Genomic DNA, 22393 nt, shown 5'->3' with positions numbered 1-22393 from the left:
GCCGGGCGGCCGACACCGCGCACGCGCGCCGCGTCGCCCGTGGACGTCACCCGCTCGCGCCGCGCTCCCGGGTCGGAGACGGTGGCCTGTGCGGCCCGCGAGGCGAACTTCGCGCGCCGGTTCCGCCGTCGGCTGCCTCCGCACTGGCCACGCCTGTCACCCTGAGGGGGCCGCGAGGCTGCAGCCTTGTAGGGGGCGAGGCTCTGGGCCAGTGCCTCGTGCTTACCGCCCACCCACGATCGTCACTGACCGCCCGCTCGTGCTTACTGTCCCCCCCGTGGTCACCGCCCACCCCCTGGTGGTCACCGCCCACTTCTTCGTGATCAGCATCCACTGCTCATGGTCAGCGTTACTCATGGTGGCTTGCTGGCAAGGCTGGGCCTGGGGGACTGAGGCTGACCCGGCCGGCTGCGGGGAGAACTGTGGTCGTGGGTCAGATGGGAAGGGGTCAGCGTGGCGCCCCACACCCCTAGCCTCCCTGCTTGGCAGCCTTGTCCCTGAGCCTCCCTGCTGGCGAGACGCACTCTTCAGGGAGTGCGGGGAAGGAACGGGGTCCTCCAGGCAGCAGAGCAGGCGTGCAGGGCTGAGCAGTGGGGTCTCATCCAGTCAATCAATTCTCTCAGCTACTGGAAAGGCAGGGAGAGACAGCGGTCTTCCACCTGCTGGTCATTCCTTGCCGGTCTCTGCTTCTCCCACTGCTCCGGGGCCCAGGTATCTGGACCAGGAGCACCGTCAAGCAGCTGAATGGACAGCAGAGGAGCGTGGCAGGGGCACCCAGGCACCCCAGCTGGCCATGCCAGCGCCCCCTGTCACTCCACTTCCTCTTTGGTCATGCGGAGGACACCCCAAGTTAGGGCAGGTAAAGTTTGAGTGATGCAGTTGGTGTGCCAGCTCATGGCGAGTGTGAGGACCAATGAGCACACGCCAGGCCGGGGCAGCGGGACGCAGTACCCCCGGACCCTGGTGCTTCTCAGTATTGGCGGGAGTGCGCAGCAGCTGGGGGTCTCCAGGTCTCCAGGAAAGCTGTTGCAGCCAGCCGCCCACTTGTAGAGCCAGGGCACGTATTTATAGAATGAATGATTAACAAGCCATCCGCCGTCTAGCTAGCTCCCTGCAACACAGCTGGGAAAGTAGCAGAGGATGGCGCTGGTGCCTCGGAGCCCTGCAAGAGGCTCCTGGCTGCTGACCAGCCCAACCCTGGCCCTTGAGGCCATCGAAGGAGTGAACCAGCATTCTGAAGATCTCCATGGGAAAGGGGCTGCCCTGGGCTCTGCTCGCCTGCAGGAGGCACCTGGGTGACCCCCCATCCAAGTCCTGGGATCCATCCTCGCCGCTGGGATACCGCAAGAGTGTGAGATGCCTCTCCCAGCCCTCGGATTGGCTCTGGGTTCACTGACACGCCTTCCTTATGAGGTACAAGGAGTGCTCCCAACCTCTTGCGGAGGCAGGGGGTTTGGCCCTTGATCTGGGTGCACAGTGGGCAGGGTCAGGGCTGTGCTGCATGGCCTCAGCCTGGTGCACCCCCAGCTCCCAATGCTGGAGTGAGGTGCCTCCCCAGCACACCACCTCCGGCCACCTGCATCCCTAAACACTCTTCCATGCTCAGTTATGGTGCTGACAACCCCAAGTGTTGTGTCAACCAAGAGCAATTTCAGAATTGCTCACTCTGGCCCTGGGTGAGGGCCCCTTCCCCTGCCCTGCTGCGAGGAGGGTTAGCCTACTGCACCCCCACATTGGCCTTCGTTCTTTAACCCCTAGAGGACTGACGAGAGCAGCTCTGGGGCACAGCTCTCTGGACATCACCTCCCACACATGGACCTGTCCAGCAACTATGACAGCATCCCAACCTGATGAAGGGGCTAAACTGAGGCACAGGCAGCTGGGAACTACCAGGGGTGGGGCACAGAGTGGAGGTGAGACCTCACCTATGCTGGGGCCCCTGACTCCGGGGCTAGGATTGGATTGGCTGGCCGACGGGCCTGTCCTGGAGCCAGCTTGGTCAATGAAACTGTGCTAAGTCTGCCTGCTTTCCTCTGGACCTTGGCATTTCCATCACTTTGCGTCCTGAGCTGCTTCGAATCTCAGATACGCCTCCCAGCATGCTAGCCCAGCTAAGCTACTCCAAATGTTAACCTCGGATTCTCAACAGGGGCTCGGGGCCTTCTGAAGCATTAATGCTGGGTAAATATGCTCCCTGCCCAGGTTTCAGTGAGCTGACCATGCCACCTGGTGGAAACTTCACCTACCTGTACCAGTGGGCAGAGGGGGGCACTTAGGGGCATGGCCAAGAATGATCCAGATTCCGGGAAGCACACTGGGGCTGGACACAGCCAGCACTGGCTATGCTGATGGGCACTGGAGGGCCCCAGCCTCCAGCCAGGCACCTACGTGTGTCCAACATGGGTGCCTGGAGCCCCGCACGCGCTCGAGAGAAAATCCCACCTGCAGGCTGTGCTTGGACCCATTCTCACTGCCTGTTCACCCCGCAGCTGCCTCTGAGCTCTCAGAACCCCGTCTGGGCCTCCTGCTGAACTCAGGGTTGATTGGGGCTAGCCAGGGCTAAGCATGAGGGGGACAAGGGTCCCCAGGAGCCCTGGGCACCACAGGCACCATGGGCCGGGGATGCTGCCCGGTGCTTTGGCTGGACTTCTTCCTGCTTTTTACAGAGATTTTTCTGCCCCCTCAACTCCCCCAGCCACATAACTGGCCATGGCATGATCAGACCCCAACCCCACTCCTGCTGAGGGCAGCAGGTGGCCAGTGGAGGCCACAGTCCAGAGGAAGCGCCTCCCCTGCACTCAGGAGCCAGGAAGTGGCTGAAGACAGACCTCTGGGCAGGCACCTGGCTCTGTGGAGATTAAGGGAGGATCGTGGAGTAGACGCAAACAAAGCCAAATACAGAGGCTCCGCTCACCCTCGGAGCATGCGCTCACCACGGCCAAGCTGTTATTAAATATGCTCTCAGGAGGGACTGCGGGCTTCCCCGGCTCCGACGCTAGGCTCTGCATCTAAAGGTCACTTGCACAGAGCAGAGATGGGCGTGAAGTGCAGGCAGAGTGGGTGGCCTCCATGCTGTGAGCTCGGCTCCTGCACCGGGTGTGGGCAGTACATCCACTCTTGATGGCGAGTGAGTACCCGATGGGACCTGCCATGTCCAGCCCACATGGGATCTGATTTGAACCAGGATGGCTACTGTGACAGAGATCATCCACCCACTCCCTCCCCTGAACACTCCTTGCTCACCCATCCATCCACCCACCCACTCACCCATTCACCCACCCACTCAGCCACCCACTTGTGCATTGACAGGTGTCTGGGAGTGTGCTTACACACTGGTTGAAGTGAACCAGACTGGCCCAGTCTCTGCTGGTTGAACTGGAGAGGGGAAGATTGATCAATGTCCTTCAATGTGGCAGAGTGGGGCTGGGGACTTCCAGGATCATTAGGCAGGGGTGGAGTCGGAGGTGTGTCCCCGCTCCCCACCCCACCAGAGCGGCCAAGGAAAGCTAGGAGGAGATCAGGCCAGCAGGTGATGTTAGAAAGGATGAGGTTGCTGCAGACACAGGGAGCAGGGGCACGAGGGGAGGGTGAAGTTGATGGGTGCCCTGGGAACCGCCCCCTCTGGTGAGCCCAGCCCCCGACCCTGGCAGAGTCCTTGTGTCCCCATCCCAGCTTTAGCAGCAAAGTTGTGAGGTGCACAGCAGGGAGTTATCAACCCCAAGTTCTGGGGACAGAGACCCAGAGTCCAGGCCCGCAGGTCCAGCATGCCTGACCGCCCCGGCACTGGTCATGAGCAACCACCACCGAGTGTGCCCTTGTACAGTGACCCATTCGTCCAAGGCTCAGCTGGGGTGGCTGTCCACGTTCCACCTCTTCTTACTGACCCATTCATCTCTTCTGGTAGCCTGTAGTACTCACAGGCTGGTGAGTAGCCAGTGGTAGTGGGGTATGGTGCACTTTGGGGATGTCTTGGAGAGCCTGGGATGCTCTTGGGACACAGGTCTGAGAGGCTGGGAACCCCCCTTCCTGAGGCCCCTGTACGTTCGGTTGCTTGGGGCCTTATGTGGAGCTGGCCCTTACTGGCAGTGTAGGTGTCAGGGCAGGGCAGACTCGGTGCTCACTATGGGGGCTGAGCCAGAAGCCAGCAAGCTCTCTTGGGACCTAGGGCTGGTGTCGTCCTGGGGTGGGGTGGCTGGAATGACAGCTGTCCTATCTTGGACCGGGTCAAGGACATTGGTATGTCCCCTAAGTATGAGAAGGGCTCCTCTGGACATGGGCTACATAGAGCCCAGAGGGATCCTGGAGGAGGGGTTTGGCTGGGGCATGCATAGGGACACTAATGAGGGAGCAAGTCCCTTGAGTGTGGACTAGCCCTGGGGCAGCACAGTGGCCTAGTGGCTAATCCTCACCCTTGCACTCGCCAGGATCTCATATGGGAACTGGTTCATGTCCTGACTGCTCCACTTCCTATCCAGCTCCCTGTTTGTGGCCTGGGAAAGCATCAGAGGATAGCCCAAAGCCTTGAGACCCTGCATGCACATGGGAGACCCGGAAGAAGCTCCTGGCTCCTGGCTTTGGATTGGCTCAGCTTCAGCTGTTGTGGCCACTTGGGGAGTGAACCAGGGAACAAAAGATATTTCTCTCTGTCTCTTCTTCTCTTTGTAAATCTACCTTTTCATAAATAAATACATAAATAAATAAATAATCTTAACAAAAAAGAAAAGAAAGAAAAAGTTGGCTAGCCCAGAGGGAAAGTTGGCTAGCCCCTCTGCCAGGAGCTGGTACAGAAGGTGTGATGGAAATCGGCAGGCACGTCAGAGCCGGGACGCAGTGGGGGAAGGGGTCTCCAGGTGGGCGGAGTCTGTGCCCCAGAAGAAGGCAGCTGCACCGCTCTCCCCCAAGCTTCTTTATTGTTTCTAGGGACCCACGATGGATAGACACAGGACAAGCACACACCCCACCTCATGGTTCCTCCCAGCAGCTCCCCTGTGGGAACGCACCCACGGGCACAGGTTGCCAACACTCGCCCAGTGCCAGTCCCCGCCCTGCATACCAGGGGCACCTGCAAGGGCTGCCCAGGTCATGCGCCATGCAGACCCTGAGGGGCAGGTGCTGCTTTAGCTGGTATTGCTAAGGGGCCACCCCACACACGGGGACTGCATTGTGTGCGCAGCTCACCCCAGAGACATGAAGCCCCAGGGGGTCGTGGGGCTCCCCCTCCCCAGGGGGAGATGGGGTGGCCTCGCTGGAGGCTGAGCGGGGACAGCTGCAGGTGCTGCCTTGGGGCCACCCGGCCTGTGGGCAGGTGCAGACCAGGGTCCATGCTTGCAGGAATGGCAGCAGCCCATGCTCCACACGGAGTTTTATTTCTCTCAGCTATGAAGCAGGCCGACACCCTCAGCCCTGGCACCTGGGACCTGGAACTGTGGGACTCCAGTGGCATAGGAGGAACCTCTCCCGCACACGAATCCTTCCCTCCGTGGTCCACAGACAAGGCAGGATACTGGGTATTTAGCTACGAGCAAAGGAAGTGACGGGGACCAATGCGAGGTCTACCAATGCGTCATCTACAATGTCTGTGGCCCTCGCTTCAGGACCCTGCATCACACACACAAGACAGGAGAGGAGTTTCCGCTGGCGGAGGAGGACTGGCCTTGGCACTCAGGCCAGACATGGATCATGGGGGCCTCTGGCAGCATCTCGGTGAGGTGACAAGCAGAGCACCCTCTCTGGAAACCTGGGACTCCCACCTTCCTCCCTCTGGTGTGAAGGATGCCTCCGTGGGTCTTCAGTCTCCACACCTGTGCTCCCTACACCATGAGCCAGTGGCGGAGCTGGAAGACAAGGGGCCATGTTTAGAGCAGAGGTGAAGGTGAGCGTGCCAGTTCCCCACACCCCTGCCCAGCCCGTTCCCCCTACACCATGAACCAGTGGCAGGGCTGGAAAACAAGGGTCACCCTCCCACGTGTGGCCATCCTCACACACGTGTCACCTCTCACATGTTCTCACCCCCACGTGTGGCCATTATCCACAAGCGGTTACCCTATCACACATGATCACTATCCCACCTAGAACCCAACCTGGGCCCTCCAGCCTCCCTGATGGATCTGCTCCAGCAACAGACCCCTCCGTGCCCGTCCACTCCACCACCCTGGGCCGTTGCCCCTGTGGTCTGCAGCAGCTTCTCCTGATTGTCCCCATGATGTGGCGGTGCTCTTGGTGATCCCATGTTCACTTTGTCCACACACACACACACACACACACACACACACACACAAAGGGGTTCAGCCCCCTGCCTCACACAGGCACACCCCATATCACCCCTCCCTCTGCATCTCTGCTTGTGTTGTCCCCACAGCCTGGCTTCCCAGAGATCCCAGCCACACCTGGGACCTGTGCCCTCCAGAGGATGTGGCCCTTGCCCCTTTGCTGATCCACATGCCCAGAACCCTAGGACTCACCGTAAACTGGCGCACCTCCCCTCTGTCCACCAGCACACGGTCCTTCTCAGGCGCAATGGCATGGGCCAGTTTCTAGAAGGGAACAAGACTGCTGCCCACTGATATACATGGTGGCTCCAGGGCAAGAGCCCACTTGGCTTTCGACTCCAGGGAGAGGCCAAATCCAGGCAGAAGCATGATAAAGGCCACCCTAGGCAAGCCCACAGGATGGGTGCAGCTCCCAGGAGCAGCCACCTGGCTGCCTGGGAGCCTCTGACCATTGAGCCTTCACTCGGCTGTGTTCAGCTGGCACAATAGCACCCTGAAGACTCTCCTGCCTCCAGCTGCAGCAGCACAGGCCTGTTGCAGTGCAGATGCCTAGGACTACCCCTCCTAAGCTGCCAGGCAGGCCCAGGGGCAGCCCTGGCCTCATGCTGTGCTGGGTCTCTCACACGTGGCAGAATGCCAGAGGGTCCAGCACGGCCTTAGGCATGGATGATCTCCAAGCAGGCTTGGCCCTCACCCTGCTGGAGTTACAGTGCAGGAGGTGAACAGAGAAGGGCTGCCTGGTCTGCTCAGCTGCCTTTTTCATAGAAGGCAGAACCCAGGAGTGTGGAGAAGGCCTGGAGCCTGCCCAGCCCCAGGACATCCCAGCCAGAGGTGCTAGAATCCCCTGGAGGGTCCTGGGACCCCTCACCCCACCCTGACACTGTCTTAACATTGGGGTACACACAGCACCCACAGTGAATATACAAGCAGGCTGCAGAGGTGGTCTCTGTGTCAGGGACCTTGCCTGGTGCTCACCCCAGGTGACCGTGTTAGCAGGTGACCAGGCCATTGGGACAGAGCCCTCCTGAGGGGAACCCGGGGCCCTGCCCCGGCTCTGTGTGACCTGGGCCACAAGAGGCGCTCACCAGACACAGGCTCCACAACTGCCTTCATGGTTGGCCACAACTGTGAGTAATGGGTGCTGCTGGTGACCACACAGATCATGGGTCCCGTGCCAGAGGACACATGGAAACAGATACAGGCTCACGGACACACCTGGATACACAGACCCACGCAGCACTGCAAACAGGCCTGGACATGCCCAGACACACCTGGGCACACACACGCCCATGGACATGCACACACACAGGTCCACAGACACACACAGACCCACCAACACACACACCCACACATGCCCACAGCACACACACAGGCAATGGACACACAGATACACAGGTCCATGGACATGCACATACACAGGCCCATGGGCACGCACACACAGAGGTCCACAAATACACACACACACACAGGTTCACAGGCCCCCCACACACAGAGGCCCACAGACACACACACACAGGCCCACAGACACACACACACAGGCCCACAGACACATAGACACACGGGCCCTAAGACACACACACAGGCCCATGGGCACACAGACACACACACAGAGGTCCACAAACACATACACATATAGGCCCAGGAACACAAACAGGTCCACGGACACACACACACACACAGGCCCATAGACACACGCACATACTGCCCATGGGCAGAAGTGGGCTGAGGACACCTCCCGAGTGATGCTCTCGGGGAGACTGCGGGGCGAGGCCCAGGCACACCCACCTCTCGAAAGGACCCAGGCAGGCTGCAGAACTTGTAGGCTGCATACACAGGCACCATGACCATGGAGGACAAGGCAATGGCCCAGCCCAGCGCGTTGGCCCAGTTGGGGAAGACATAGGCTCCGTAGTGAGGAGGTTTGAAGGTCACGATGCTGACCACAACCACAAACTGAAACAGAGCAGGAAGACCTGTGGCTGCTGAGCGGCCGGCCTTGTGCAGTGGTGGCTGGGTGGGTGTTGCTACCCGTAGTTCCATCTGGGGGCCAGAGCAAAGCCGGCAGCTTGTGGCGTCCATGGCCCGTGGTCTGGAGACACCCTGTCAGCGCTGGGACTAAGGGGACAGAGCCTACTGTCACAGGGACACTATGTGCCTGCCCAGAGCTCCACGGGGAGCTCCACGTGATGGGTGCAGGGAGACCCTTGAGAGGCAGCTTCCTGCCTTCTGGAGAGTTCTGTCAATGCAGTTCAGTCACTCAACATGCAGTGGCAACATGCACCATGGGCATGCCAGGCTGCAGCCTTACATGTGTCCTGTGTACCTGCATGTGTACTGTGTGCCTGAGTGTGCTGCGCAAACTGACACATACTGGTACCTACCAGACATACCTGTGCTGTGTGTTCACACGCGTGCTACCTGCTCACAGTGCCGTGTCCACCCACGTGCTGCCTGCTCACAGTGTTGTGGCCCTGTGAATGTTCTGAATCCCTGGCTAATAGGGATGTCTCACAGCAGAGGGATGGAAGCTCCTGTGTTATGGATTTTCATGCCCAGGGATGCTCAGCAATGGGCACATCCCCATGTGGCTCCTGGGGCCTGGACACAGCCACCATGTGGACCCAAACCTGGACATAGCTTTGGTGTGGTTCTAAGCCAGAGCACTGCTCGCCCTGCTGCAGTGGGGGGTCCAAGGGCAGGCCACTACTGTGTGGGAGTCAGCATGGTGTCCCTGGGCCCCCCTCCTTCCCCAGGGCAGACACGGCTGGCATAGGAGTTCTCAGCCTCTCCAACACAAATGCATAGCCCATGGCAGGGCTCACCAGGTCTTACTCTGGCCCAAGCCCACATGGGTCGCTCTGATTTTTTCTTTTGGGTGTAGAGGGCAAGAGGGGAGGCTCCTCGGGAGTGGCCAGGTTCTGAGATGCTGACCACTGTGCAGCCACCCTGTCCCAGCTATAGCTTCACGTGGTGAAAGGCAGAGAGCAACAAGCACAAGGTGGGCATGGGGCAAGTCAGGCAAGAGGCGGGCACAGGGCGGAGCAGGACATGCATGGGCCAGGGTGTTTATGGGGTAGGTCAGGCATGGAGCAGGTATGGGGTAGGGTGGGCATGAGTTTGCACAAGGCAGGGTATGTACAGGGCAGGTTGGACATGGGGGCAGGGTAGGCACAAGCAGGGTGGTTAACGGGTAGAGTGGGCATGTGGCATGCACAGGCGGGGCATGCACGAGGTGGGGTGAGCAGTGATGGGACAGCGTGGTGATGTGGCAGGGCAGGCATGGGGTGGGTATGGGGTGGGGAGGCAGCCCCAGGGTTCCCTTACCAGCAGGAAGCAGGGACTGACCAGCTTCCAGCACAGCCGCCAGTACAGGCTGGGTCGCTGCCCGGTCATCTGCTTGATGTCATCGCTGAACTGCCCGACACCTAGGGAAAACAGTGGCCTCATGCACGCTTCCCCTCTCCACTCAACAGCCATTTCACCTGCCCCCAGCCCAGCCCGCTGCCCCGTCTGCTCCAGCCTGCCCCCACCCAATCCAGTCAGCCCCTGCCCGGCCCAACCTTCACTACACCCAGTCCAGCACCTTCTGCCTAGTCCAGCCTGGTGTGTAATGGGCACCGCTACCCTAATCCCCTCCCAGGCCCACAGCTCCGCCCATCCCTCCCAGGCCCGCAGCTCCTCCCATCCCTTCCAGCTCCACAGCTCCGCCCATTCCCCCTCCAGGCCCACAGCTCTCACTCATGGAGGAGCCCCTGGAGCATCTGATGTTCCAGTCTAAGCCAGCACAGGAGAGGGCTCGGCCACTTCCTTGCCTGGGTGAAGCTCACAGTCTCAATGCCAGCCAGTGGGGCCTCGTGGCCAGCAGCTGTCACCTCACTGGGGACCAACGAGGGCCCGCACTTGGCACATGCCTGTGGCCCTCTGCCCATGTGCCAGCCCAGCCTGGCCATTCCGTGGCAGCCAAAGCTCTCATCCACCTCTTTTCCGGATGGCTTTGCCAAGGAAGGAAGCAGAGGGTAAAGGACGGGTTGTCAGGGACTCACCGTAGAACCAGGCCACCCCGATGGCTTCAACGAGCACCCCGAACAGGATGGATGTGCCAGCCACGAAGTGGTCCAGCAGCGTGAGGACGTAGATGCCACCCTGGAGCAGGGGGTGGGGCCTGCTCAGTGAGGCCTGCCTGGCCAACAGTTTCCTCCCGCGGACACACTAAGCCATGGCAGGGCAGGGCAAGTGCCATGTCTGACCATGGTCACTGGGCCTAGGCCACTCGCAGCCCCTGGAGAAACCAGGGCAGGTTCCTGTCCCCACCCTGGGCTGCAGGAGCACGGACCCTCCCCTCTGGCCCTTGGCTGCAGAAGGCGGCAGCCGGGGAGCTGTCCAGGTGCTGAAACTGCTCCACAGGCAGTTACAGGGGTTATGGGGGTGGGTTAGGGGGGTGGAGTAGGGTGGTGGGGACGCTCCTGGGAATTCAGGTCTCCGGCCTGATAGCAGCACCAGGCACCCTCGCCCCTGGGGCTGCACACCTACATCCACGTGGGCCGGAGCCCTGGACGTACATTGGTGACACAGAAGAGGGACAGCAGGAAAGTGGCCAGCACAATGAAGAGAGTGAAGAGCTTGCGGTGTCTGTGCAGCAGCCGGAACTCATCCACAAGCCCGGTGATCACCGACTCCATCCCGCCCATCTGCAGGGCACATAGCACGGGACACCTGGCACCCACTGGGATCCGCACAGGACTGCCTGTCACAGCCCTAACACTCAGCACCTGCCCAGGACCCAACCAGGACTGCCTGTCACAGCCCTAACACTCAGCACCTGCCCAGGACCCAACCAGGACTGCCTGTCACAGCCCTAACACTCAGTGCCTGCCCAGGACCCAACCAGGACTGCCTGTCACAGTCCATCACCTGCCCAGGACCCAACCAGGACTGCCTGTCACAGCCCTAACACTCAGTGCCTGCCCAGGACCCAACCAGGACTGCCTGTCACAGCCCTAGCACCTGCCCAGGACCCAACCAGGACCTGTTCATCGCAGCCCAGAATGCCTAGTGCCCACTCAGGACTTGCTGTCACTCAGGGTCACGTGTGGAGCAGGGATCCAGCCGGCAGCTGGGATGCAGGAGTTCCCAAGTGAGGACAGCCTGGGGACAGGGCTTCCTTCTTAGGGTGCCACAGGTGCTGGAGGTCACAGGGCTGTGACATGACACAAACACTGTCTGCTGCCATCTGGGACAGATGGACACTGGCTCCACAGGGCCAAACCCTCCTCAGTAAGGGTGTCCCATGGTCTGGTGGAGACCACCTCTACCCACAGGATACACATTTGCTGGGGCAGGGATACGAGGCTGGGGGACCATGGACATGCTCACAGAGCTGGCAGGGCGCCATGGGTCACTCACGGCACTGTCGATGCCCAGGGTCAGCAGCATGGTGAAGAACAACACAGCCCATGCCGATGAGAGTGGCAGCGTGGCGATGGCCTCTGGGTAGATGATGAAGATGAGGCCCGGGCCTGCAAGCACACAACACAGCTGCCCACCTCGGCCCTTGGGGACCTGTGCCAGGTTCCATGGGAAGCCAGGCTGCTAGGCAGTCTTAAGGCTGACCCACGGCCACAGCCCACAACTGGCCCCAAAGCCCTCAGCACCTCACCTGTGCCTGAGCGTCATGTACATCCACAGCCTTGTACCCCTCCCTCCTGCTTTGGGAAACATGTAGCGAGGTGTGGTGTGGTGAAGTGTGGCAGGTGTGTGGCAGGGTGTAGCAAAGCATGGTATGGTGAGTCAAGGCATAGCATGGCAGGGGAAAGGCATGGCAGGGCAAGTGTGGTAGGGTGTGGTGCGGTGAGGAAAGGCATGATATGGCATGGCAGAGTAAGGTATGGCAGGGTGTAGTGTGGTGGAGCATGGTGTGGTGGGGCAAGGCTGGGCATGGCATGGCAGGGCGAAGTGTGGAAGGACCAGTGGGGCAGGGCCGGGCATGGCATGGCAGGACGAAGTGTAGAAGGACCAGTGGGGCAGGGCAGGCCAGGCCATGGTGTGGCAGGGAGAGACTGGCAAGGCATGGTGCAGTAGGGTGGTGCAGGGCAAGGCAGGATGGGGCGTGGTGTGGCAGGGTGTGGTATATTGCGGTGGGACAGGGCAGGAGGCACTCACCATCCTTGGCCACTTCCCGGATGGGCACGTTGTGTTTCTGTGCCATGTACCCCAGGAAGGAGAACACCACGAAGCCGGAGGAGAAGCTGGTCAGGGAGTTGATGGCGGTGGTGACAAGCGCATCCCTGTGAGAACAGACAGGCTGTGCTGGGCCCAGCCACAGCTGCAATTTCCAGTCATTATTTGCAATTTCCTGTTGGAGGCTCTGCAGCGTGCTGTGGCTCTGCTGCTGAGTGGGAGCAGGAGGACAGCCCCACCCTCCTCACTGCAGGGAGGAGGGAGGGTGCCAGGCAGGGCATCTAGAACCAGGTGCATACATGGCCCCCAGACCCTGCAACCAGGCAAATGCTGGGGTGAATGCAGCAAGTCCCAAAGCTGTATTTCCCATGACCCCTCTGGGTGCTTGAGCTGCGTCAGGGGACCCCAAGGACTCTGGGCCTCCCTTGTGGAGGGCCAGTCCAGCAGCACACAGGGTGGGACCTGGGCAGGGGCTTCTGGGACCAGCCCTCATGCCCAGTCCAGTCAGTCCCTGCCTGCAGTGGTCTCTACCAGGCACTGCACACGCCATGTGCCCTGTGTTGGCATCCTCATGATGTGTAAGTAAACACAGCCATAAATGCCAGATGCCTCACACAACATTCTGCTTCTGTTTCTAGAAGGCTCTGGTGTCCATTAGGTGGTTCACCGGTGTCTTGGGTGGCCTGGCCAGGTCATGCATAGGGGAGGGGTTGTGCTCCCAAGGTGAGAGGTCCTGAGAGTGCAGAGATGATAGGGAAGGCCCACGGGGGGCCTGGCTGGGTTGGAGGGAGTGGGAGGGCTGTCCTGGGATGGAGTTGGGTGGCTGAACATCCAGTCCGGGTGCTTCCTCCGTGAGGTGCCACACAGGCCTCTGTGGCCAGAGGTTCACGACTTTGCTGGCAGCTGCCACAGGAAGCAGGCATTTGGCAACTGCACCTCACCTCACCTCAGACACAGGCGCTCAAGCCCTGGCTCTAGCCCCACTCCCAACTCCAAGCTGGCATGCTCGGGCAGACGTCTTGCAGCTCACACACGGCCCACGCGGTTCCTGCCCCAGCTGTTGTGGGCACGTGGGGTAAGAGGCAGGGAGCAGGGATCTGCCTGTCCATTCTGGCCTTCCCAGGACTCAGACGGCCTCACAGCTTCACAAGGGGCCCTCACTTTCCCTTCCAAAATCCCATGCCCAGCAGCAGCCTTCTGTGGGGTTCACCTGTAGCAGTTGTTGGTGAATTTATTGTAGCTGGAGAAGGCAATCAGCACCCCGAAGCCCACGCCGAGGGAGAAGCACACCTGGGTGGCTGCGTCTATCCAGACCTGCCAGAGCAGAGGGGACAGTTATACACACACCCCACAGGCCCCAGAGAGCTGCCCCTCACCTGCTTCCCACTGGGGCCACCTCTGCCCTGGGCCCCTGCCCTGCCCCGCCCTGGGGACCAGCTCCAAGCGCCAGGCCTTCCCTGACCCCAGCGACCTGATGGTGGGAGGATCCACAGCTCATGGCACACCACTGGGGCTCTGTGTCCCTGTCAGCAGCCCTGATGGCTACGCTGGGTGCTGGACACGCAGCCACAGAGCAGGGCTGTGCCATGCACAGGCCCACCTCAGCGCTTCTGAGGGAGCTCATGAGAAGGGGTTCCCCCTGCCTGAGCCCACAGCAGGCAGTGGCTCCATGGGGGTGTGTGCTCCCAGGTCATGATCCCCACAAACTCCTGGCCCAGGCAAGTCCCCAAGGAGAGCAGGCCAGTGAGCACTCATGGCAGGTGGGGACTCACGGACGCCTCGCAGAGCCGGTGAAAGTCAACGCTCAGGTACGCACTGATGCCATCCATGGCACCAGGTAGGGTGAGGCCCCGCAGCAGCAGGGCCATGAGGACCACGTAGGGCATGGTGGCCGTAACCCACACCACCTGGGGAAGAGGCAGCGTCGGTGGGTGGCCTGGACAAACCAGCGAGGCCACACCACAAGCACAGGACAGGGAGGGCCCGTGTGGTCAGAAATGCCCAGGGGCCCCAAAGACACAAGTCCTGCTCCTTCTAGCTTGGCACATGCTGTAGCAGGCGCTGCCCGCTGGGTGTCCCTCCAGGCCAACTGCTGCATGCGGGCCCTGCACGGCCTAGCATGACCCACCCTTGCTGCCCTCCCCCCAGGGCAGGCGTCCCCTTGGGGCTGGCCGAGGCTCCTCACCTTCCCCGAGGTCTTCACACCTTTCCACAGGCTGAAGTAGAGCAGCGAGATGACCAGCACCAGGCACGCGGCCAGCTCCCAGCGCGGGGGGCCCAGATCATCAAGGCCATGGCTTTGGTGCACATGCAGCACCCCACGCCTGCAGAGGGGTAGCAAGGGGGTGCTAAGCAGTCACACTGGTCAAGCCAGGAAGACCTCCATGGAGAGAACGCTGTGGCCTGCTGGGGCCCCACAAAAGACCCAGCCCTGGCTCCTAAGTTGCAGGGGGACCGGGCACCATGGAGGAAAATCACAGCCAGGTCAAAGTGCTCCGGTGTGCTCAGCAGTGTGTGTGGGGTACCCCCTGAGCAGTGCCACAGGACACTCGGGTGTCTGTGCTTCCGACCGCTCCGTGGGGGACGCGGGGGTTCAGATGAGGGCAGGGGCCTTCCCAGCTTCCGTCAGTAGCCACGTGTGGTCCTCGCCCTCATTTGAGGCATCCACCCTCCCGGGCAGTGTAGGAGGCCCAGCAAAGAGTACTTGCAGCTGATCCATCGCCTAAGAGCCTGGTGACTGCCTGGGCCATACAGAGGGGGGCAGTGGCCAGCAGACAGATGACACCTGCACAGGCTGGCCACAGAGGTGGCACCCCTATCCTGGAGAGTGGGGAGCCACACGGTGGACGCAGAGGCTGCAGCTGGCACTGCGGGGCAACCAGCAAAGCCACAGCCTGCAATGCCTGCATCCGATGCAGTTTGTGTGCCAGTGGGCCCACTTCCCCTGGCTCTCTGCTTGTGCTGTGGGAAAGCAGTGGCGGACGGCCCAAGCCCCTGGGTCCCTGCACCCACATGGGAGACCTGGAAGAAGCTGTGGGCTGCAGGCTTCGGGTGGCACCTAAACAGCAGATGGAAGCTTGAGCTCTCTCTCCCCCCGCTCCCTCTAACTCCAACTTTCAAAACAGATAAATCTTGAAAAACAGAAAACAACAACCCGGAAGAGTTTGTTTCTTCTGACAGTGGGTCAGCTGGGCTCCCTGTCAACAAGCCTGGCTCATTCCAGCAGCCGTGAGGGGGTGCGTGGGCCCCTGGGTATGTTCGGCATGCAGCGTCATGCTGCGTGGTGTGATCTCAGAGCCACCATCACGGCCCCGAGAGGGCTGGGGGCAGGGCCACAGGCTGCACAGCCCAGCGGGCACAGTGCATGGTGCGGGTGGTGGTCAGGACCCCCTAGCCACCTGGGGCAGGGTCCTCCAGAGCACCCCTTCCTCTCGCTTACACCTGGCTGAGCAGACACCTGCAGGTCAGCGCCACTGGAACCACAGCTCCCACAGGCCCTGGCGCCTGTCACCCTATCGGTTCTGGCTGGAGTCCCTTCCGAGGCCTGAGGGCACGTGGGAACCACAGAGGGGGACCGGCCAGCCCAGGGGCAGCGCCAGGCCAGAGGTTGACCATGGACGTCTGCGCAAGGTGCACTGGGGCTGCCCCCCACGTAAGTTTCTGGAGGCCTGGGAGGGTCAGTAGCCTAGCGAAGGTCAATCCCCCCAAGTCCGGATGACGACAGGCCCGTGAGGCGGTCACCCTGGGCCCCGTTAGACGGGTGCGGAGGCCGTGGCACGGAGAGGGTCAGCGCTGGGATAAACGGCCTGGCTGTCTCCAAGGTGCCGCCATGTGCGCTGCGTCAGGGCCTCCCATCCCAGCCCCCGCGACAGTCACCCGCAACGCGGGAAGTGCCTGGGAGAGCAACCAGAGGAAGGCGACCCAGGCTCTGAGGAGGCGGCCAGGCCTGCAAGAGGAGGCTCCGCCCACCACGACACGGCCCCGCCCACCACGGGGATGGCGCACCCAACGCAAGGCCACGCCCAGCGCGAGGAGGCCCCACCATGGCGACTCAGCCACGCCCACCACAAGAAGACCACACCCACAACGAGAGGTCCCGCCCACCGCGACTCAGTCACGCCCATCACTAGGAGGCCACGCCAGAGGTTCCACCCACTGCGACTCAAACCACACCCACCACGAGAAGGCCACACCAAGGCCAGTCTCATCGCTAGGCGGCCCCGCCCACTGTGGTTCAGCCACACCCTTCCCAATAAGGCCCCGCCCACCGCTGGGCGGCCCCGCCCCGGTCCCAGGGCAGAGCTGCACTGTGAACCTCCTGCGGGGGTGAAGGAACCAGGATTAGGGCTAGGGGGAGGGAGAGGGGGTTTGGGTGCAGGATCCCGCCCCTTTGCCCCCTTACTCGAAGTACTCGGCCGCGGGCGTGGTGGCAAAGGCGTGGCTGGCGTTGCCCGGGGTGTGGCTGGCGTTGCCGGGGGCGTGGCTGGCGTTGCCGGAGAGGGCGTCGGCGCAGCTCGGGCTGTTCCAGCTGTTGTTACAGTGGGTCCAGGGCAGTTCGGCCGTGAAGGAGGAGAAGAGGTAGTGCAGCGCCCAGGCGATGATGACGTTGTAGAAGAAGCCGACGTAGAGCGAGATCAAGATGACGCTGAAGCCCACGCCTGTGGCCGGAGCGAAAGCTGGGACAGCGGCTGGCGGCTCTGCTTCCCCACGTCTCGGTCACCCAGGGGGTCAGAGGCCACAGGGCCCAGGCCTGATGGCCAGGCTCAGACAAGCCACCCACGGCCTCTCAGGGTCATCGAAGGTCACCCAGGGTCCCCTGGGGTCTCCACTGAGGCCTCCACAGCCCATTCAGGCCGGCCCAGGCCACCTGCACTGTCCAGCCATGTCCAACAGCGCCATCCAAATATGAGATGGGCTATCCATGGCCTCCTGCAGCTCCCAAAGCCAAGACTGCCCAGGCAAACAGCACAGTCTTGATCCACTCAGGAACACCTGACATGCACACGTGCAACCAGGGTCTCCCCAGACCACCCAGTGGGGGTTGAGTATTTGGTCAAGCCCTGAACAGTGTCTGTCCAGCCAGGACCAGATCACCCTGTCCTGGTCTGTCCCCCAAGTGGACTTGGTCTGATTTGGTGTCCAGGAGCCACCTATGGGAGATTCCTCAGCCTCTCTTCCCTGCACTGCTCAGAGCACTGGATCCAGGGTCAGCCTGATGGGCTGGAAACCACAGGCTCCTGGGGCCACTTGTCAGGGTGCCATGGGGCTAGCGTCAGCTCAGGGCAGGCGTGACAGTGTCTGGGTGTCAGGGTGAGCCTGTGGGTGCTGTGGGAGCAGCGTCGGCTGAGGGGCAGGCGTGGCAGGGTCTGGGTGTCAGGGTGAGCCTGTGGGCGCTGTGGGAGCAGTGTCTGCCCGGGCCTGAAGGCCTGAGATCAGATTCCACTCTGCTGCTGCCAGGCCACCGACTCAGGCTAGTCTGGGGCCTGGGTCTCTAATAAAGAGACAGCTCATATGGGGACGGAGGTGGGGACACCTGGACAGGTGAGCTGCTGGGCACACACCTGCACTTGGCTGGGTATCTGATTGGGTTCCGGGCATTGAAGTGGGGGGAGAGGTGACTGAGAGGACTCGGGGAGGCACGTGGTTTTTAAAAACACGGGCGGGCAACAGGATGGATGGATGGATGTGTGTTATTTACACCTGGACAGACGAATGGTAGGTTCTAGAAACACGCATGAGCGACAGAGGATGGGTGGGTGGTGGGGAATGTAAGACCGGGTGATGGACAGACATGAGATATAGAGATAGGTGGATGAGGCAAGGGTGTGGATCACCCACTCATGGACAGACGGATGTTCCAGCTCACCCACACCTTGACAGCACAGCAAGGGAACTGCAGGCCAGCCAGCCTCTCCAGGAAGGGGGACCCTGTGCCCCAGCTCTCGGCCCACAGACCACTCAAGGAGTCTTCTGCCCAACAATACCCTGTGCAAGGGCAGGCTGCACACAGTTCGCAGAGCAGGGCTGGGCGGCCAGCATGTATGTCGACCCCAGCACAACCTCTCCACTCCCATATGTCCCCGCGTCCCCACATCCCACCGCATATCCCCACTCATCACCTTTCAGCAGGGGGCAGATCTTCCAGACGCCAGCCGCCCCTTCCCTGTTGAACTGTCCCAGGGCCAGCTCCATATAGAACAGTGGCATCCCCGCGATGACCATGAAGAGCAGGTAGGGCACCAGGAAGGCTCCTGTGGGCAGCACAGTGCTGGGCTGCTGTCCCTCCCCACCGGCCTTGCCCCACCCTGACTCAGTTTCCCCAGAGCCCTCAGACCCTGGCTGCTGGCGGGGGCTGCAGGGGGCTCCTGCCCCTCCCCGGCAAGGCGATCTCTGAGTCCCTGCTCCCCCTAGGTGGACACGGGAGTGGGAGGCATGGAGCCCCTCAGCGCCGCCTCTGGGTCATTCACTGCCCCGCAGAGGCCTCATCTTGTCTTCCCTGACGTGGGCAGAGATCAGGTGGGGTGGGGCAGGTGGCCCTGAGGAGATGAGAGGAGCTGTGGGAAACGTGACTCCCAACGCACTGACAGACATGGCCATGGGTCCGGCACTGGGTTCGGGGGTCCCCACATCTCAAGTCTACCAGAGGCACTGCCCTGAGCCTCTGAGCTGCTTCCTTCCCCTCCCCCACATTCGCTGGTTGCCTGGTCTCACTTGGCCCCCACCAGGACAGCTGCGTCCACACCACCGTCCCTCACCCCCAGCCCAGCCCACACATGCACCTCCGCCGTTCTTGTAGCACAGGTAGGGAAACCGCCAGACATTGGCCAGGTCCACGGCGAAGCCAATGACAGAGAGGAGGAAGTCAATCTTCTTGCCCCAGGTCTCACGCTCTGGAGCCCCGATGAGGGCAGAGTGGGTGAGCTGCACTCCATTCTGCTCCTTGACCAGCGTCAGCTCCACGGCCCTGGGGCCCGCGGCATTGGGCTCCCGCATCAAGGCCGTGGTGGGCGACGCTGGAGCCACAGAGCACTTGCTCATGCCGACTGGGATCCTGGGACTCCTTGACAGGCACTGAGCAGAAAGAGACACACGTAGGCAGAAGCTTAGCAGGCAGGGCTGTGGCTTGAGGCACACCTCGGACACAGCCAGGGCTGGGGGAGCCGTGTCCATCCCCACTTCACTGACAAGACTAGCTGACTCTGTAGTATTCACCTGCTGAGGGGCCCCGGGCATCACAGGGGGCAGGGCTTGGCAGGGTCTACACCTAAGGCTCAGGCTGGCTCCCACACTGCCAGGACAGTGCGTGTGTGTGTGTGGGGGCAGATTTACAGAGGGGCTGCTTTGAGCTGCACCACCACTTTCCTGCTCTGTTCACACAAGTGCACACAGGTGTGCATGCGTATGTGCATATACATGCATACCCATAGACACAGCCATGCACACAGCCCAATGGGAGCAGCGGCTCTGAGGTGTGCCCTCCTGGAGTTTGAACACTGCGCGCTTCCCTGCGTTCACCATTCAGCGATAAACCCCTGCGCCTCCAGGGAGCAGCTGCTGGGGCAGGTCCACAGGGCCCGAGGGAGGGCCGAGCTCACCCACTCCGCCTCCCTCCACGGCCCCAGCAGCGTACCAGGGCCAAGCCCTCGGCCTCAAGGCACCAAAGCAGGACACAGAAGTTCCTGATGTGCTCCACCCGCCTCGGGGGCCTGGGTGCTCTGACCTCACCGCTAGAGCCCCCACTTCCTGTGTTACAATCAGACCCAGCACCCTCCTTCCCAACAGACCACCCCGCCGCCACCTCTGGTGCAGACGGAGCGTGTGGCCACGCTCCGCACCCGACAGCAGCCGCCGCTGTCTGGTGCCACACTGGCCCAGCCTCCAGGGTTTTCGAGGGGGCGGCGCGCTGGACCCCCCATCCCGGCCTTACCTGTCCTCTCGCTGCCAGAGGCGATCAGCTCCACAACACCCCGGGCTCCAGCTCTGCCGTGGGGCGCGGTCGCGGGATCGGAGCTCTTATCAGGTCGCCCGGGTCCGCCCCGCCCGCCGTCGGAGGCGCCCCCTCCTCCCCAGCTCCGCCTCTGCTCCGCCCCGGGTGGGCGGGAGACGAGCCCAGGACGCGCCCCGCACCGCAGGAGCTCCGGGAGGCTGCGGTGGCCACGGAGCTCTCGGATCTCCCGCACCCAGCCTGGCCCTTGCCAACAGGTGGGGTCTCCGCCAGCACTGCCCCACGCAGACTGTATCCTTTAGGGTTCAGCGCCCCGGCGAGCCAGGAAATTGGAAATCATGGTGGGGACACTCTCCCCGCAGCCCCATCCAGTCACTGACCCCTACCCTGCTGTCCTCCCGTACCCCGGGAGTATCTCTCCAACCCGTCCACTGCCTGCTCGTCTTCCCTTTGTCCGATCGCGCACCTGGGATCTCAGGGCACACGCATGCCGTCTGTGGAGACACGGGTACCAGCGTTGCACGCAGCCCGGTGGGAACCCAGGGGCTGGGATCACACTCACATTGGAAAGCGCTTTCCAGGGCGGGCCTGGGCAACCAGGGCGGGTCGATGCCACTCTAATGCGGGTGAACCCTGAGTCCTCCTTGGTAGAGACCAGGGCAAGAGCGACCTGCCCATTGCGGGGGGGGGGGGGGGGGGGGGGATGGAGCCCGCAAGCTCCCGCGCCAGGTGCAGGAAGCCCGCTGCACCACAGCTACCCCTCCGGCTCTCCATCTCTTCCTGCCTGGTTGAGCCCTCGTGGACTTCCTGGTCCCCTGGTCCCTGCTACTGTCTCAGCCTCACCCCATTTCTCACCGTCCCCAGCCCGGAGGCCAAAGGTCTAATGCAGGCAGATCTGTGCCCTTGAGGGCAGCTCCCAGCTGGCTTCCCGGTTTGGAGGAGAGTGTCTCCCGTGTGGCCTTAACCACCCACTGCTAGCATCCCAGAGGCTCCCAGTGCCGAGGAGGGAGGTGGCCACTGGCCTTCCACCATGGGCCAGGAGCTAGTATCCAAGCCAATGTCCATTTGAGGAGGAAGCCCGCAGGGACTGCGGGGAGGGTGACCACTGAGCTCCAGGGAGGCCAGCCTCCGGGGGAGGGATGAACCTGTGACCACAGCCCGGCAGGGAGAACGGGCCTGCATGATCCCACTCCCATGCCCGTCCCTACCACCTTCTGACATCTGCCGGCCCCTGACTGAGAGTGAGGGGCAGTGGACAGAGCCCCCAGACCCACAGACCTTGTGCTCCCACTGCTTGCGCAGGCAGCGCCAGTCGGGTTGTGAGTTGATTCAAGTTGATTAAATGGCCGACCTCAGCGTGCCCGGAGCTTGCGCCTAAATGCCAAGCCAGTTGCATTGTGGGTACGGCTGCTCCGGTCATGCTGGCCCCAAGCTGTGGATGGAGAGGAGTGGCCTGTGTTGCTCTGAAGTGCCACCTCCTGGCCAGGGCTGTGTGCTGGGCCCGTTACAGCTGTGGACACCCCACCACCACCACCTGGCCAGGGCTGTGCTGGACCCGTTACAGCTGTGGACACCCCCTGACCCTGCCCAGCCACGGCTGTGTGCTGAGCCCGTTACAGCTGTGGACACTTGGCCAGGACTGTGCTGTCCCCATTACAGCTGTGGATACCCTCTTCATCGGAGTTTGACGATGGGGGTGGGACGCACAGATCCTCCTCCTGCCAAATATTGGGACCAGCCTGCAGAGCCAGGCAGGGTTAGGGACGAGAGCCCACCCTATCCCCCCAAGCCTATGTGAACAGGAAACAGGAGGTGGGTCCCTCATGGTCCTACTGGACTCCTGGCCCAGCCACACAGGGTAGGCACACAGACAGGACAGCCCAAGGAAACCAGGGGTCTGGTATCACAGCCTGGCAGCTCACTGGAGGCCAGGGCTGTAAGGTCAAGGAGAGGGCAGGGCTCTTTCCCTTGACCCTGTGACCGACAACTTGGCCTTCCACAT

At 61.9% G+C, this 22393-nt stretch overlaps 1 protein-coding gene across 3 annotated transcripts; it reads right to left on the bottom strand.

Moving 5' to 3' along the window:
• Positions 1 to 5645: 5645 nt before the first annotated feature.
• Positions 5646 to 19675, bottom strand: SLC6A3 (solute carrier family 6 member 3). Of its 3 annotated transcripts, XM_004597922.2 has the most exons (14): positions 19226 to 19673; positions 18566 to 18697; positions 16849 to 17104; positions 14632 to 14770; positions 14219 to 14353; positions 13657 to 13760; positions 12429 to 12553; positions 11673 to 11785; positions 10829 to 10957; positions 10313 to 10412; positions 9594 to 9694; positions 8055 to 8222; positions 6462 to 6533; positions 5646 to 5834 (listed from the first exon to the last, which is right to left on the bottom strand). In XM_004597922.2, exons 1-14 carry the CDS (start codon positions 19614 to 19616, stop codon positions 5811 to 5813), a joined length of 1989 nt encoding a protein of 662 aa, XP_004597979.2. In that variant the 5' UTR covers positions 19617 to 19673; the 3' UTR covers positions 5646 to 5810. The 3 variants fall into 3 exon arrangements, 2 of the variants coding, with proteins under 2 accessions (XP_004597979.2, XP_058536188.1); XM_058680205.1 differs by lacking the exon at positions 10829 to 10957 and having other exon boundaries at positions 19226 to 19674; XR_009247536.1 differs by lacking the exons at positions 5646 to 5834; positions 6462 to 6533 and having other exon boundaries at positions 8085 to 8222; positions 10800 to 10957; positions 19226 to 19675.
• Positions 19676 to 22393: the final 2718 nt, after the last annotated feature.

The sequence above is a fragment of the Ochotona princeps genome, chromosome 23, assembly GCF_030435755.1.
Source record: "Ochotona princeps isolate mOchPri1 chromosome 23, mOchPri1.hap1, whole genome shotgun sequence".
Taxonomy (NCBI): Eukaryota; Metazoa; Chordata; class Mammalia; order Lagomorpha; family Ochotonidae; genus Ochotona; species Ochotona princeps.
Note: the sequence above shows the minus strand (reverse complement) of the source record. Positions and strands in the feature narration are given on the sequence as shown.

Coding starts and splice junctions, on each gene's coding strand:
- SLC6A3 (XM_004597922.2), bottom strand. CDS start 19,616: ATGGACACGGCTCCCCCAGCCCTGGCTGTGTCCGAGGTGTGCCTCAAG. Junction 10,958..11,672: donor CCCTGGGCATCGACAGTGCC/GTGAGTGACCCA, acceptor TGTGCCCTGCAG/ATGGGCGGGATGGAGTCGGT. Junction 9,695..10,312: donor CGGGGTGGCCTGGTTCTACG/GTGAGTCCCTGA, acceptor TGTTTTCCCTAG/GTGTCGGGCAGTTCAGCGAT.